This window comes from Mucor mucedo, assembly GCF_025094135.1.
Source record: "Mucor mucedo strain NRRL 3635 chromosome Unknown EV154scaffold_204, whole genome shotgun sequence".
NCBI classification, from domain to species: Eukaryota; Fungi; Mucoromycota; class Mucoromycetes; order Mucorales; family Mucoraceae; genus Mucor; species Mucor mucedo.
In genome coordinates this window covers 40,087-53,291 of record NW_026252488.1, presented here as the reverse complement: position 1 = coordinate 53,291, position 13,205 = coordinate 40,087, and the positions used below count along the sequence as shown (strand labels likewise).

At 35.6% G+C, this 13,205-nt stretch overlaps 4 protein-coding genes across 4 annotated transcripts; 3 read left to right on the top strand and 1 right to left on the bottom strand.

Annotated features, from left to right (window-relative positions):
• Nucleotides 1-2,903: 2,903 nt before the first annotated feature.
• On the top strand, nt 2,904-3,136 carry EV154DRAFT_570881 (uncharacterized protein; the record flags this gene model as incomplete). The annotated part of the gene is made up of 2 exons (XM_051606226.1): nt 2,904-3,065; nt 3,119-3,136. The coding sequence occupies 2 exons, from the start codon at nt 2,904-2,906 to the stop codon at nt 3,134-3,136; spliced, it is 180 nt and encodes a 59-aa protein (XP_051451121.1).
• A 2,034-nt stretch (nt 3,137-5,170) lies between these two features.
• On the top strand, nt 5,171-6,906 carry EV154DRAFT_570880 (uncharacterized protein; the record flags this gene model as incomplete). The annotated part of the gene is made up of 4 exons (XM_051606225.1): nt 5,171-5,224; nt 5,290-5,363; nt 5,417-5,630; nt 5,692-6,906. 4 exons carry the CDS (start codon nt 5,171-5,173, stop codon nt 6,904-6,906), a joined length of 1,557 nt encoding a protein of 518 aa, XP_051451120.1.
• Nucleotides 6,907-7,736: 830 nt separating this feature from the next.
• Nucleotides 7,737-10,445, bottom strand: EV154DRAFT_431694 (uncharacterized protein; the record flags this gene model as incomplete). Its single annotated transcript, XM_051596630.1, has 5 exons — nt 7,737-8,632; nt 8,804-8,908; nt 8,966-9,320; nt 9,666-10,027; nt 10,082-10,445. The coding sequence occupies 5 exons, from the start codon at nt 10,443-10,445 to the stop codon at nt 7,737-7,739; spliced, it is 2,082 nt and encodes a 693-aa protein (XP_051451119.1).
• A 2,080-nt stretch (nt 10,446-12,525) lies between these two features.
• EV154DRAFT_530035 (uncharacterized protein) lies at nt 12,526-13,165 on the top strand. The gene is made up of 2 exons (XM_051603722.1): nt 12,526-12,647; nt 12,705-13,165. Exons 1-2 carry the CDS (start codon nt 12,605-12,607, stop codon nt 12,983-12,985), a joined length of 324 nt encoding a protein of 107 aa, XP_051451118.1. The 5' UTR covers nt 12,526-12,604; the 3' UTR covers nt 12,986-13,165.
• Nucleotides 13,166-13,205: the final 40 nt, after the last annotated feature.

Below are 13,205 nucleotides of genomic sequence, written 5' to 3'. Positions count from 1 at the left end.
TTACAATGTGTGTAACCACTAAAGCAGGTAATCTTATCGATGTTCTTATCATCACTTTTTATATAATCATCCATGAGAAAGAGTTTCATGATAAAAAAGATCTACCACAAGTAAATTTACATGTACTTTGGCGGTTATACGCCTCAAGTCCTATTCAAAACATAATTTATACATACAATATATCCTATAAAAGCGAATGCCGATATAAAAATAATAAAGAAAAGATCCGTGTCATTATCTTTCTTGTCATTCTTAAAAAAAATCATACTATCACAACCGTACATTTTCGTCATCTTCTTTCATATTGATCATGCTACATAATTCGTAACGAATGATACACCAAAAAGTATGTATCATTCAACTCATTCCCGGGTCTGTGTTACAACAAGCCGTATCGCAACAGAGACTACTTATTTAATAATAACTCATTTCTAAAGAACACTTGATGTTCTAATCCTCCTATTGAACAGGGTCATCTATCTTTAATGGTCAGAAAAATCAATCGTGATAGCTACTATCATTATCGTTATCATCTATGTAGACTAAACCATTTTGAGAAAAATCGCAGTACATTGTAAGCTGTATACAAATGATAAATATTGATAGCGTCTAGCATTGACAATGCATACAAATATTTCTTTATTAGATAAACACTTTGCACAAAATAGGTCTGATGCCTCTTTGATGAATATTGAAATGCGTTTAGTAAATGTTCTATGATGGAAGATAGTCTTCATCAGGAAGAATAAGTTTTCCTGAATATGCAAGCAGGATATAAACTTGTTTTTGCGGATCCTATGTAATATTTATCATCACATATCATATCCAAAAGCACTCCTGTTCCATGTATTATTATCACTATTATACTCAGATTTAGAAAAAGAGCGCACTCATTGAATAGAGACAGCAATAGGTATTTTTCTATTTTATTTTTTCAAAATATAGATAGATACCCGAATAAATTTTATATGGATGCAATGTGATCACAAAATAATCATCGTTACAATCTTTGTCATTCATACATTGGCAACATCTTTTTAATTTAGCAAGAAATCCCGGAAATGGCTTTTTCTATTTGATGTATTCATACGTTTCTCTCGTATCTATCGCACGCGCATGGATTAAAACAACTTAATTCTTACCCCGATATCAGTACATGAATTTTTAAATCTTTTATTCTAGTCGTAGCCATCTTTTATACATTTATATAAGAAGACTTGTATCTAGTTGAATGTCACGAGAGAATTACCCTAGACATAACACGAATTTTACAGATTCAAATATCATGCTACAGCTTATAAAGAAAGCTTAAATATATTAAATATTTTAGAAGAAAATCATAGAACCATCTTTTAATTTGGGTCATCAATAGTATATCAAAACTGGAGGGAATATACAAATGCTAAAATATAATATTTTTATAGAGCTCTCTGTTGTTACTTGCAAACTATTTGAAATTAAGGCAGACTTGCCCTTACCTGAACAGTTTAAAGGATGCATTATAGATGTTTAAGACTACCAGCTGAAGTAGCAATTATGCTCTTAACATTTAATTTTAAATAAAGGGTGAATAAATAACTACATAATCAACAAATGCATTGCGGCGTAAACAAGCCCCTGTTTGGATGAACAGTCTGGAGCTCTATTTGTTAAATTAAAGGCGATCAAATAAACAATTGATCATATCTTGACGAACGATTTTTTTAGTCACATATGTAGATATATAAAAATTTAGTCTTGTTATCTCCATTTGCTTTATTAAGTAGCATTATGTTACCATAAAGCTCTTCATTAAAACGTAGCTGCAAAAACTTTTATATTAAGAGAAAGGGAAATTCAGAAAGTTTCTTTTTAGATATTATAACGCAGTGTACAATTTTGAAAATTTATTCATTCAGTTATATCTTTTTATCACTCTGTTGCGCGGCTGTGACATACCACAAGTTACATGACACGCTTAATCTTATCTTTTGACGTTGTAATTGATAGCATATTTCGTCTTCTCCCCCAAGATAACGTTTATTTTATCATTCATACTAGAATTTGATCTAAATTTGAGAAAAGATTCATTTTCTTTTGATATTCTCACATTGAAAATGTAGTTACTTAGGTTACGTTCTTTTGAATTCTGTGCGACAACAAAAAACACTCTTTATATCATGACTCGTGATTAAGGCTATTAGACAAGATAGCAATCTCTATGTACCCTTATTTAAGTGCAAACGATACTGTGTATTCGGATTATTAGCTCGACACTTATAATATGCCATTTCTATACATTGCTTGTAGCGACCCGTTTTGTATCGGTGCTTCAGGCCGATACATCCAGCCTGCTAAATCATATGTTAGTCAATAGCCGTTGATATTAATCTCTTTAGCAACTCTTCAGATAATTTTATTGTAATCTTGTTTAAATCCAATTTGACGATGCTGTGTATATCAATTACTCAAACTCGACACTTAATATGCTTTATCCATACGTATATACGCTACGGACCGCTTTTTATTCGGTATTTCTTGGTATCCTTAATAAAATTATATTTGACGGTGCTGCATGTCTCAATATTTACGGTTTTGAAAGTTTATATGCTATTTGCCGTCATGAAAGAAATCTTGGACATTAAAAACTGAGGGCGGATCATAATCTCGCAGATATGGACAGGGAACGAACTGCCAGCAACAACTATTTATCGAGACAGACAATGTGCCAACTAGGAGGTTTAATTTTTTTTTTTCGTTTGTTCTTTACTAGGAGACTTAAAGAGACTATCGACAATGAACATCATTATATCATGTCTAGAAGCTAAGATCTGAAAATGGATTCTGATTCGTCCACCTTGTCTGACAATGTAATTCACTCGGGCAAATCCTGGGGGAGGCTTTTTTTTTCTTATATAACACAAATGAAGCAATCAAAGGGAATCGCTGTTTTGGCAAAAGGTGTCGCATCATGTCCTGCTCAAGCAACCGCCTATGGTCAATGTATTGCTTCAAGCTATAAGGATGTTCAAAAAGACATGTGTCAAAAAGAATTTGCGGCCTTCAAATCCTGTGTTCAACAAGTTGTAAGTACATTGCTCGTTTCATTTCAAACATGTACTAATCACTTTACAAGTAGTTGAAGAAGAAATGGTAGACGAACAAACTGTTTTTTGTTTTTTGCTACGGCATATACTTCAAAAAATAATAATAAAGTTGCATAGAGCTTACGGACCCAACAGCCGAAAAATACCACAGTAAATTAATACAGTGTTTTGCTATACATGTTTACAATATTGTTGTTATGTATTCTAAGCCTGTTGTTATAAACTCAATTATTCAGTACTGAGACAAAAAAATAGATGAGTGTATCCTTTGAACATGTTTTCTTAGATCATGCGAAAGACGTTTAAAAAAATAGACAAATTTTTCATTACTAAGATGACAGTTGAAGGTTTATTTCACAAAAAAAAAGGACAATGACGATAAGTATTAGTTTAGAGAAGTAATCATTTTATTAAGGGATAATCCCTTATAATGGGGTAAACGTAAAGGTGAAGAACAAAGAAACAAAAGAAGGTATTTGTCATATATTGCAGTACATACCTAAGAATTTTAAAGTCATTTCCAATGTAAACGTCAACGAAAGTTTATTATTCGGATTAATTGCTTCAATGATAATAGTGTAAACATTCAGATTGATTTTGCTCCTTTAATCCATGTATTAAAGTGCTGAAATCACCCTTGTGATACCTTATGGCAAAGAGATGTTAATGAAACAAGAAATATTTATATCATCATATCTTGGAGAACTTAATCACAACAAATGATAACTATCCCTGTCAGGCTCCATTGTGTGTATGGTCACAGGAACAATTACAAGCAATCTTTCCTATCCAGCCTTTTTAAAAGCATTTACTAACCGTCGTCCCAATTTCGGGAACGTTCATTACTCATTGTAGAGGAAATAATGCAGTTTCCTCCAAAGCTACTTAAGGTGTTCTTTCGTCATCCTACCCAGACGGAAGCAGTCCTCCCTTGGTGGAAGTTTTTGTTATCTTTGCCATATGCTCGCTTCAATCACTTAATTCCGCCAGTAATAAACATGTTGGTCATCTTTGCGTCAGTTATTCATCTTCCAATATGATCCAAATGCCCAAGAGAGATGAGCCTATTGTTGTAAAAAGCAAGAACAGTAGCAAGATTGCCAAGAACGGAACGAACATACCGACTATTCATCTCTAAATTTACTATTTTGGAAATGGTAATAATAAAATATTATCTCCCGACAAATTTCATCTGGTTAAAAAAACTCGGATTACTCTACGCGAGTGTATAGTAAAACCAACGGCTTACTATGTACTAGGAAAATTAACGTGTGTGGCGGGTAAGCAACATGGACAAGGATGTGCTTACCAATCAATTAGCTGTTTGGGCCAATTTTATTATGCCGCTCTTTAAAACTAAGGTTTATGAAAGAATGCCCAGCTTCTGTATATCTGGGGAACAGGGCATCTACTTTCAATGAATATTTCGGAACCGATATTTGAAATGCAGAAACGTACAAATCGTGATTTGATGGGTAAAAAAGGTATAAAGGGAAACAATTTTAGATTGAAAGAAATGACGTGACAGGTATCAAAAAAACAAAGTTTTCATAAACCCTTATTAAAACAAAAAAATAAATAAATAAACATAGACCACCCCCTTAAATCGAGCATCTTGTAAAAAAAAAGGTGTGCCGTTCATCAATAACGTGTGTCATCATTGAGAAAATGAATTTCTATTGGTCCGAAAAGAAATATTTGTCTGGACTTTAAAAAGAAGGCAATACGGCTACCCAAAATGCATCAAAGCATGGGATTGCAGTCATTCGAGAAAATTACGTGGAAAGAATGTGTGCACAGAGGAACTATTACAAAAGAAACGTGTTCAGGCCATGCAACATGGAAGCTGAAGTTCAAAACCACGTTCTTTTTATTTTTTTACAATAAAATATCATGTCACAACTTTTTTGTAAACACGTCATGTGGCAATTTTTAACTATTTGACATTTGATACTATTGGTCCAAAATGCAAAAGCATAAAAAAAAAAGCTGCGGTTATATTTGTATATAACCCGTGCTATTTTTTCATGTCTTTTGTTTTTCCCCTTTTTTCTCTATTTTTTAGATAAAATATATATATAAACATGTCCACTGCTATTACTGCTACCGTCCTTACTGAAAAGCCTTTAGAACATAAGGTAAGCAGGAACTTTAGAAACTCATTTGGAAAATACTCATCATCTCTTTTTCTTATTACCTGCAGGTCTTTGTAGGCAACTTGTCTTTTAAGACTTCAAAGGACACCTTGACTGCCTTTGCAGAAGGTTCCGGTAAAGTGTAAGTAAACAAGCTACATATTCCAACTTCGCTTTATTAACAGGTGCCTATAGTTTAGAGACCACAATTATCACCAGAGGAACACGGTCCCTTGGTTATGGTTTCATTAAATTTGAAACTGAAAAAGAGGCCCAAAAGGCTTCTCAAGATTTAAACAAGCAATCATTGGATGGTCGTGAGATCAACGTTGAAGTAGCTCGTCCAAAGGCTGAAGGTGAAGTGCGTAAAACACGTAAATCAAAGCGTGCCGCAAAGAGCAAGTCCAATGTAAGTAGTACCACCACCAAAAAATAATAATAATGGGTGGGGTCTTAATATTTATTTTTAGAACGATAGCGATGATGCTACTGTTGAGGTGAAGAAGGAAGTGCCCGTTAAAAAGAGCAAGAAGACCAGAGAAGTTATTACCCCTTCTACTACTTCTGAAAGTGATGGTGAAACTACAGCTGCACGTCGTAAGCGTAACAAGAAGAACAAGAAACGTCAAAACAAGAAAACCGAGAAGGCTGCTCGTATCACTGAACCTTCAAAGACCACCCTTTTCGTTGCTAACTTGCCTTATGCTACTACTGATGAGGACTTGAACGAAATCTTTAGCGCATACAAGTTGGTCTCCGCCCACGTTGCTCGTATGAAGAATGGTAGATCCAAGGGTTATGGTTTTGTTGAGTTTGTCAACGAAGATGATCAAGTTAAGGCTTTGGAGTCTGTCAAGGACGTTATTTTGGAAGGCCGTGCCATCTACTTGAAGATTGCTCTTTCTGAACAAAAGAGTCTCCCTGTTGACGAATTAAAACAAGAGGATACAAAGCTTGCCCAAGCTAAAAAAGCAGACACAAAGCCTGCTACCCGTGAAGTAAAGGAAGAGCCAAAGGTTACTGAGGTGAAGAAGGAAGCAAAGGTTGATGATGTTAAGAAGGAAGCAAAGGTTGATGATGTTAAGAAGGAAGCAAAGGTTGATAATGTTAAGAAGGATACAAAGGTTGTTGAGGTTAAAAAGGAAGCTCCTGCTAAGAAGGAGGAACCTGTTGCTGCTGAAAAGAAGGTCGAACATGTTGATGCCCCTGCAGCCGTTGCCAAGAAGGTCGAGCCTGTTGCTACTACCCCCAAGCCTGCTGCTGCCATTGAAAAGAAGGTCGAACCCGTTGCTGCTACTCCCAAGCCTATCGTTGCTGAAAAGAAGGCTGAGCCTGTTGCTGCTATCCCCAAACCTGCTGTCGCTGAAAAGAAGGTGGAACCTGTCGTTGAGAAGAAGGTGGAGCCTGTCGTGGAGAAGAAGGTGGAACCCGTTGTTGCTGCCAAAAAAGTAGAGCCTGTTGTTGAAAAGAAGGTGGAGCCTGTCGTTGAGAAGAAGGTAGAACCTGTTGTTGAAAAGAAGGTGGAGCCTGTCGTTGAGAAGAAGGTGGAACCTGTTGCTGTAAAGAAGGCTGAACCTGTCGTTGAAAAGAAGGTTGAGCCTGCTGTTGCTGCCAAGAAGGTTGAGCCTGTTGTTTCCACAGAAGCCAAGGTTGAATCTCTTACAGTGAATGATACCAAGAAATAAATAATATCCCCCTATACTCACTCTCTTTCCATGTAACAAGATAAAAAAAAAATATTCAAAACAATGTATAAATCAAATAAAAAAATTATTTCCATAATGTAAAATTTAAAAATATGTCATTTAAGAAATCAAGGGTATAATATTATATTTGGTAGTGGTAAGTTTTTAAAAGTAAATTAGCTTCCCCTTCTTTTCCTTTCTTTTTTTGGCTTTCTTAGACTTGGTTTGCAGGTCGTTATACTCCCCGTAAATTTCTTTGTCTTGAGCACGACAGGTTGAAGGAGTGAGTGTCAATCGTAATGTGTGCTGCGTTTGACCTTCCGTATCACACAATGTACAAAAGTGATGGGAGCTGTGAATACTGCTATTATGACTTGATCGCTTACTATTAGATCCTTTAGACCACAATCCTTTATGTGGACAAGGAAATCCTTCTTTAAGAATATCAGACCAACATTCGCGCGTCATGACTTTCTTCATATATTTTCTGACTTGCTTTGATCCATAATACAAGGCAGATGTTATTTTATTGTTTGGTGTCATATCCTCGAGCTTTCGTTTGCGATCATCTTCACTATTATCATTGATGGTTGTAAGACTATCATTGCTCCTCTTTATAATCTCTCTATCACAACAATAACATACCACACCTTGATCGTTATAATGTTTAGTTGTAGGCACTGTTGAAAACAATTCATATAAAGTGGCTACATCGCGTGATAACTGATTTGCTGGTTTAGGGCAGGAAGATTGGGGTAGCGGGCAGGTTGAATTTGTACTTTTAATGCTCTCAGTGATACTAGCAGCATACACTTTAGTCTTGGACATTGCTAAAAAGAAAAAGTATGAAGGGACAATAATGAAAGAAGGATGAATAATTTTATTTTGTATGTTTTTTTTTTGTTTAGGGAGATGAAAAGGAGGGTTTTCTTTATATATACACACGAAGAAAGAAATTTATTTTTAACTGAGATGAATATGCTGGTATTTACACAATAAGGTATATTTTTGTTAAAAATGCTTTTTATATCTACTTGCATTAATTTCATTGTGGCAAGTAATAGGTAATATAGTACAAAGGTATTCTCTAATATAAAATTCAGTATTAATAGACTTGACGTAATTAGTAAGTTATGTTTTATAACATACTTGAACTGGGATATAGATTGATTTGTAGTATTTGATTCATCCAACCATAATTCTATACGATCACCTCTGTTTCTTTTTGACACGACAATTCCGACCACGCCATAATCATAGATGCCTCCACCAACCAAAGCGCAAATAATCCATTCAGACACATCATCCAAATGTTTACCATTGTTTTGAATTGTTATTGTTAACCTGCCGCCTTTTTCGTTCACCTTGTCTTCCCACATGGGCTCAACGCCGTTAATAAAACAAAACAAATTTTGATTTGGTAATAACTGAGATGGCTTCTTAGAGTAAGTTTGTTTGTATAGACGCCAACGAGAAGAAAATTGCCAGACAGTATCACATTGAAAGACAGCATTGACAGCAGAGATATAACAATGTTGTTTAATGTTGGTGTCACTAAAGTAAAAGGTACATGGCTTCAAAAGAGGCAAAGAAGAAGAGAAAGAGATTTGATTTTCACGTAAATAAGATGTTGCTTCTTCAAATCTTGTTGGGTTTTCCTGTACTTTTATAGGATCAGCCCAAACAGGTGCTGCAGTGGGGTTATAATGTGCTTCAACAGTTTCCCCTTTCGCTTTGTTGTTATGCTGTAACGTATAGGGGCTGTGCATTGTGTCACAAGCATGACCAGGGTCATGACCCAACTGTTGTTGTTGTTGTTGATTTGGAATGTTACTTGAAATTGGTTCCTGTTCATCAAGAGGAATCGCCAGTTGATTTGTTAATTTCATTTTTTCACAAGTAGTCTGTGCGTCGACAAGTGGAGGCAAAGAAGCGGTAGATGAAATACTTGTGACTACAGTGCTTGTTGTGCTTCCAGAACTAAAACGTCGGATCAGTTCCGCTGATACGGCGACATCAGATTGAATTGACATTTTTCTCTCACTGTTACTACTGCTACTACTACAACTACTGCTGCTATTGTAATAATCATGTTGATGATGTGTTTCAGGTTGTGACAACCGTCTGTTGCTATAGTAAATAGGGCCTGATGACATGTACTGTTGTGATGACTGTCGTTTCATTTCAGAAGAGGAGGTCATCGGTTTCTTTGTTGACGATTGAACACGCGTTAAGGTCGAGACAAATAAAATATTATCCAGTCCACCAATGTTTAAGGGAATCTTGGATATACTATCTAATTCTTTGGGATTATCTTGTTGTAAACTGCTTTTAAGGGATACATGATGATGAGCAGACACTAAAGGTAAGTGCACTGACAAATGATTGTCAAACATGTGTTGTTCACTTTCAAACTGTAGAGTTGAACCCTGATCAAATGTTTTATACGAAGCCAATGGCATCTTGATATTTTTATAAAAAAAAAAGAGTAGAATAATAAAGAAAGAAAAAAAAAAGGTGAGTTTTTTTTTTTTCTGTTAAATTCATGAGAATAAAAATCATGTGAGGTAAAACGACGAATTCATGCTTTAAATTAACTCTCCGTGCTTTTTATTTATATGAAAGATGGGAGGGGTTCTTGTTTACTTGAGATTCCATTTTTGTTGATAACGTCGAAGTCTCTGATGAATATTTCTATTGTGTGTAGCATAAAATCTAGGTTTTTTACTATGATGACTTACAGCCTGAAGAATCTTGACCTTTCTTAACCTTAAAGCTTTCAAATCATCTTGTGCGTCTAATTTAGCATTTTCTTGCTTCATGTTGGATTCAATTGATGATAAATAATCTAATACGTCCGTGCTTTCCGGCATATGAAACATCGGCAATGGGCTAGTTGTGGTATTAACAGCCGTATTTATTGCTGTATCTTCTTGACCAAAGATATCTTGATAATCTTGAAATTCTTCGGTTACTGTGAATTCCCTTGTTTCTTTACTGGCATCGTCATATGCTTCTGAAAACCCGTCTTTCCATTCGTCTCCTTGTGTTTGAGGGGGGAGTTGCGAGGGTTCTAAAAATGGACTGCAATTACCCATATACATTGCCAACATCACATCCACTACACAAAATAATAAATTAATCACTTACTCTACCCATCTTACTATATACTCACGTTTCTCTTGATCTTTTTCCTCTTGTGACTGCAGTGTCTTTTGTGCGAAAAAGGGTGTCTCATTTTCGTCAGAGAGCCCCAATAAAGGCCTGTAAAGCGAAAAGAATGCATTATGTGCAAACTCTGTTTCTGGGATATTAATAACTGGCACAAAGGCAATCTTTTTGTTTTCCGAGTCGGTTGGCTTTGTTGCTATAACTTCTTTATCGACAGTTGCCGCAGTAGCCGTTGCTGTTGTCGTCGTCGTCGTCGTCGTCGTAGAATTGTTTAATTGCACTTTATTCCCAACCGAAGATGAATTGAACCGAACCAATGAAGATTTTTTTGTTGTCAAAGAGAATAAGCTGCGTTGATAACGAAACATGTTTTAGTAGTGCTAATTAGAAAAAAAGGTTGAGTAAAGAAATAGGTTTCTTATTTTATTTTTTTCTCACATGCCCCTCCCCATATAAATACATAAGATTAGCGCTATTCAAATACTCTTTATACCAATCAGAGTCTACAAATTTAGTTAGTTTCGTGAATGACTAAAACGACGTAATAATTCAGTCGGATTTACCACTTCTTTTAATCACTTATAAAAATGAGCTCCTCTCAGCAGTTAGACATACCTCAATTTGTAGTTATTCATGACCAAATACATAAAACTTACAAACACCCCATTATCCATTACGTCTTTGAAGGCGATCCTTTCCCCGATGTACCCAAAGACGAATTAATTTTGATCGACCTCGATTCGACTGCTTCTCAATTAGTCAGTGTCGACAGTTACAGTCCTCATTTCCAAATTACAGATTGTGTACTAGAACAAAGCCAACTCAGTGATCAATTCGAGGAAGACGCAAGCCTCTTAAACTTGACCATCGAAGGTGTTTCTGCAATGTAAGTAAACACATCTCCGCGCCCGAACCTCGTGAATTCTAATAACTTTCTGATAGTAGCCAAGCAAGTGATATAGTACAGCCTATCCGAAACACTGAAGGCTTCAAGGAAGCCATTTTTAACTTTAAAAATAGGTAGGCGGAAGGAAAGAGCTGTTTTTTTTAAAAAAAAAAAGAAAGCTAATTGTCTGTCTAGAAATGGATTTGTAAACAAGATTCTCTTGTCAGAACAGTTAGAGGAACATGCATCAGAATAGTTACATTGCACCATATACCACCATACCCTACATTAATCCTATTCCCATCCCATCTCCAATCAATTTATCGTTACTTTCTCGTGTGACTCACTCATATGCACACTAATAATTGCATAGTCTATTTACTCTCCTTTTACATAAAATATCACACTTTGTTTATCAGCTTACTTGCCCAAAACTAACTATATCCCCGTTTGCGCATACGAAGCGTCATTATAAATTGTTATGAGATTTATCTGATGTGTGATGCATAATACTACCATGAGAAGTACACCTTAGTAAAGTAATACCAGGTGGGTGCATTGTTTGTGTTTATACATGCTAACCGATCTGATCAGTTTTCTTCGTGATGCAAAGGCAATACAACAAACATCAGTGTGTTACGAGTGACCCAAATCTAAAAGATATTGCTTCTCCCCCCCAAAAAAAAACAAATTATGACTTGTATCTCTTCTCTCCTTCAAGCATGATATCCCAGATATCACCATTCCGACTGTATTGGTCTTTACACTCTCAAAATATCGGCTCTCTTCAGACTGTCTCTGTCGCAAGTTACCACAATGCAAGGAAAACTTATTATCCGGACTGTCTTTGAAAGCCAGTGCTTGCCTGAATAATTTAACTACTTTACCAACTTCGTTCTGATGAAGCATTCAAATATGCCTTTGCTGTATCTGAAAAAAAAATGTATTCTTCTAGACTGGTGTTGTCTAACATTAAAAATCTCCTTAACAAGAGACATGCAAAAAGTTTAAGAAGAATATTGATTCATATGATTTTATTATTCAATTTATTCAATTTATTCTGCGTACGCCGATAATGCCAGCAGATCCTAGGCAGCAAACGTGTTAAGAAGAATTCTCGGTCCAAATGTGGAGAGCAACCCAGGCCCTGATTTGCCATCAATTTGTTACTTGCCAAAAGACAAAAAAAGGAACCTTGTCAAAAACTAAGCCAGTTTGGTTTTTCATTATAAATGCCCAATCGTTATTGGACAGGAAAAAAAAAGTTATAATCCCTGTCGCTTAACCAATGAAATTGATTTATTATGCTACAGCTCTTTAAAAGTTAGGGAAAAATATGAAAATGTAACATACAAAAGCATCATTTATTCAAAAAATATTCCGAAGTAACTTTATCTAGCCTTGCTTATACCACTAAGTTGCCAACAAGAAGCACCTCAACTTTTGACAGTATTACGCTCCAGGGAGAGTAAGGGCTTCAAAATAACCATTTTAAGAAAGATAGCGACGGAATTTGAAAATGTGGTACACTTAAAGGACTGCTTTGTGGCTGCTGTTGCCTGTTTTTTTTTGTAGCTGATAAAAAAATATTACAGGATTTTTTTTAGAATCCTTTATTAACATCTAATCAATCTATACAAAATGGCTAAAAGTTTAAGATCTCAAGCAAAGAAGAGAACCAGAGGTAATTAAGATAATGTGCAAGGAATAATAGCAGATCTGGTTCTAATAATGTAATCAGCTATTAAGAGAGAGACTATTTTCAAGCCTGTTGAAGATGCCCGTCTTGCACGTTTAGCAGAAGCACAAGCTGAGGCTGCCAAGAAGCCCAGTGTTGGTGACTTTATGGACGATAAGGAGGAAGTTGCTACTACTACCACTACCACCACCGATGCTGATGCCATGACTGAAGAAGAGCAAACCAGCAAGAAGATCTCCACAAGTGGTCCTCGTAGTAACAGACATGCTAGAAAGCTTAAGGAAAGAAAGATGAAGGGAAAGAAGGGCGCCAACAAGTTCTAAATCCCTTTATTATATCTTTTTCTTAAAAACGTTTTTGTATTCCAACCCTTTCCCCCACATCCTCATTCAATTCACTACACACTTTTTTTTTCCTTTTTGTCCAATTATATATTATAACTATTAAATCACAAAAAAAAGCACTTGTAAATAATAAATATAGAGTATATTTAACTGGATAAATAAGAGAGCTTACAGTGATTATGCACTTTATTACTGATTT

Coding starts and splice junctions, on each gene's coding strand:
- EV154DRAFT_530035 (XM_051603722.1), top strand. CDS start 12,605: ATGGCTAAAAGTTTAAGATCTCAAGCAAAGAAGAGAACCAGAG. Junction 12,648..12,704: donor AGCAAAGAAGAGAACCAGAG/GTAATTAAGATA, acceptor TAATGTAATCAG/CTATTAAGAGAGAGACTATT.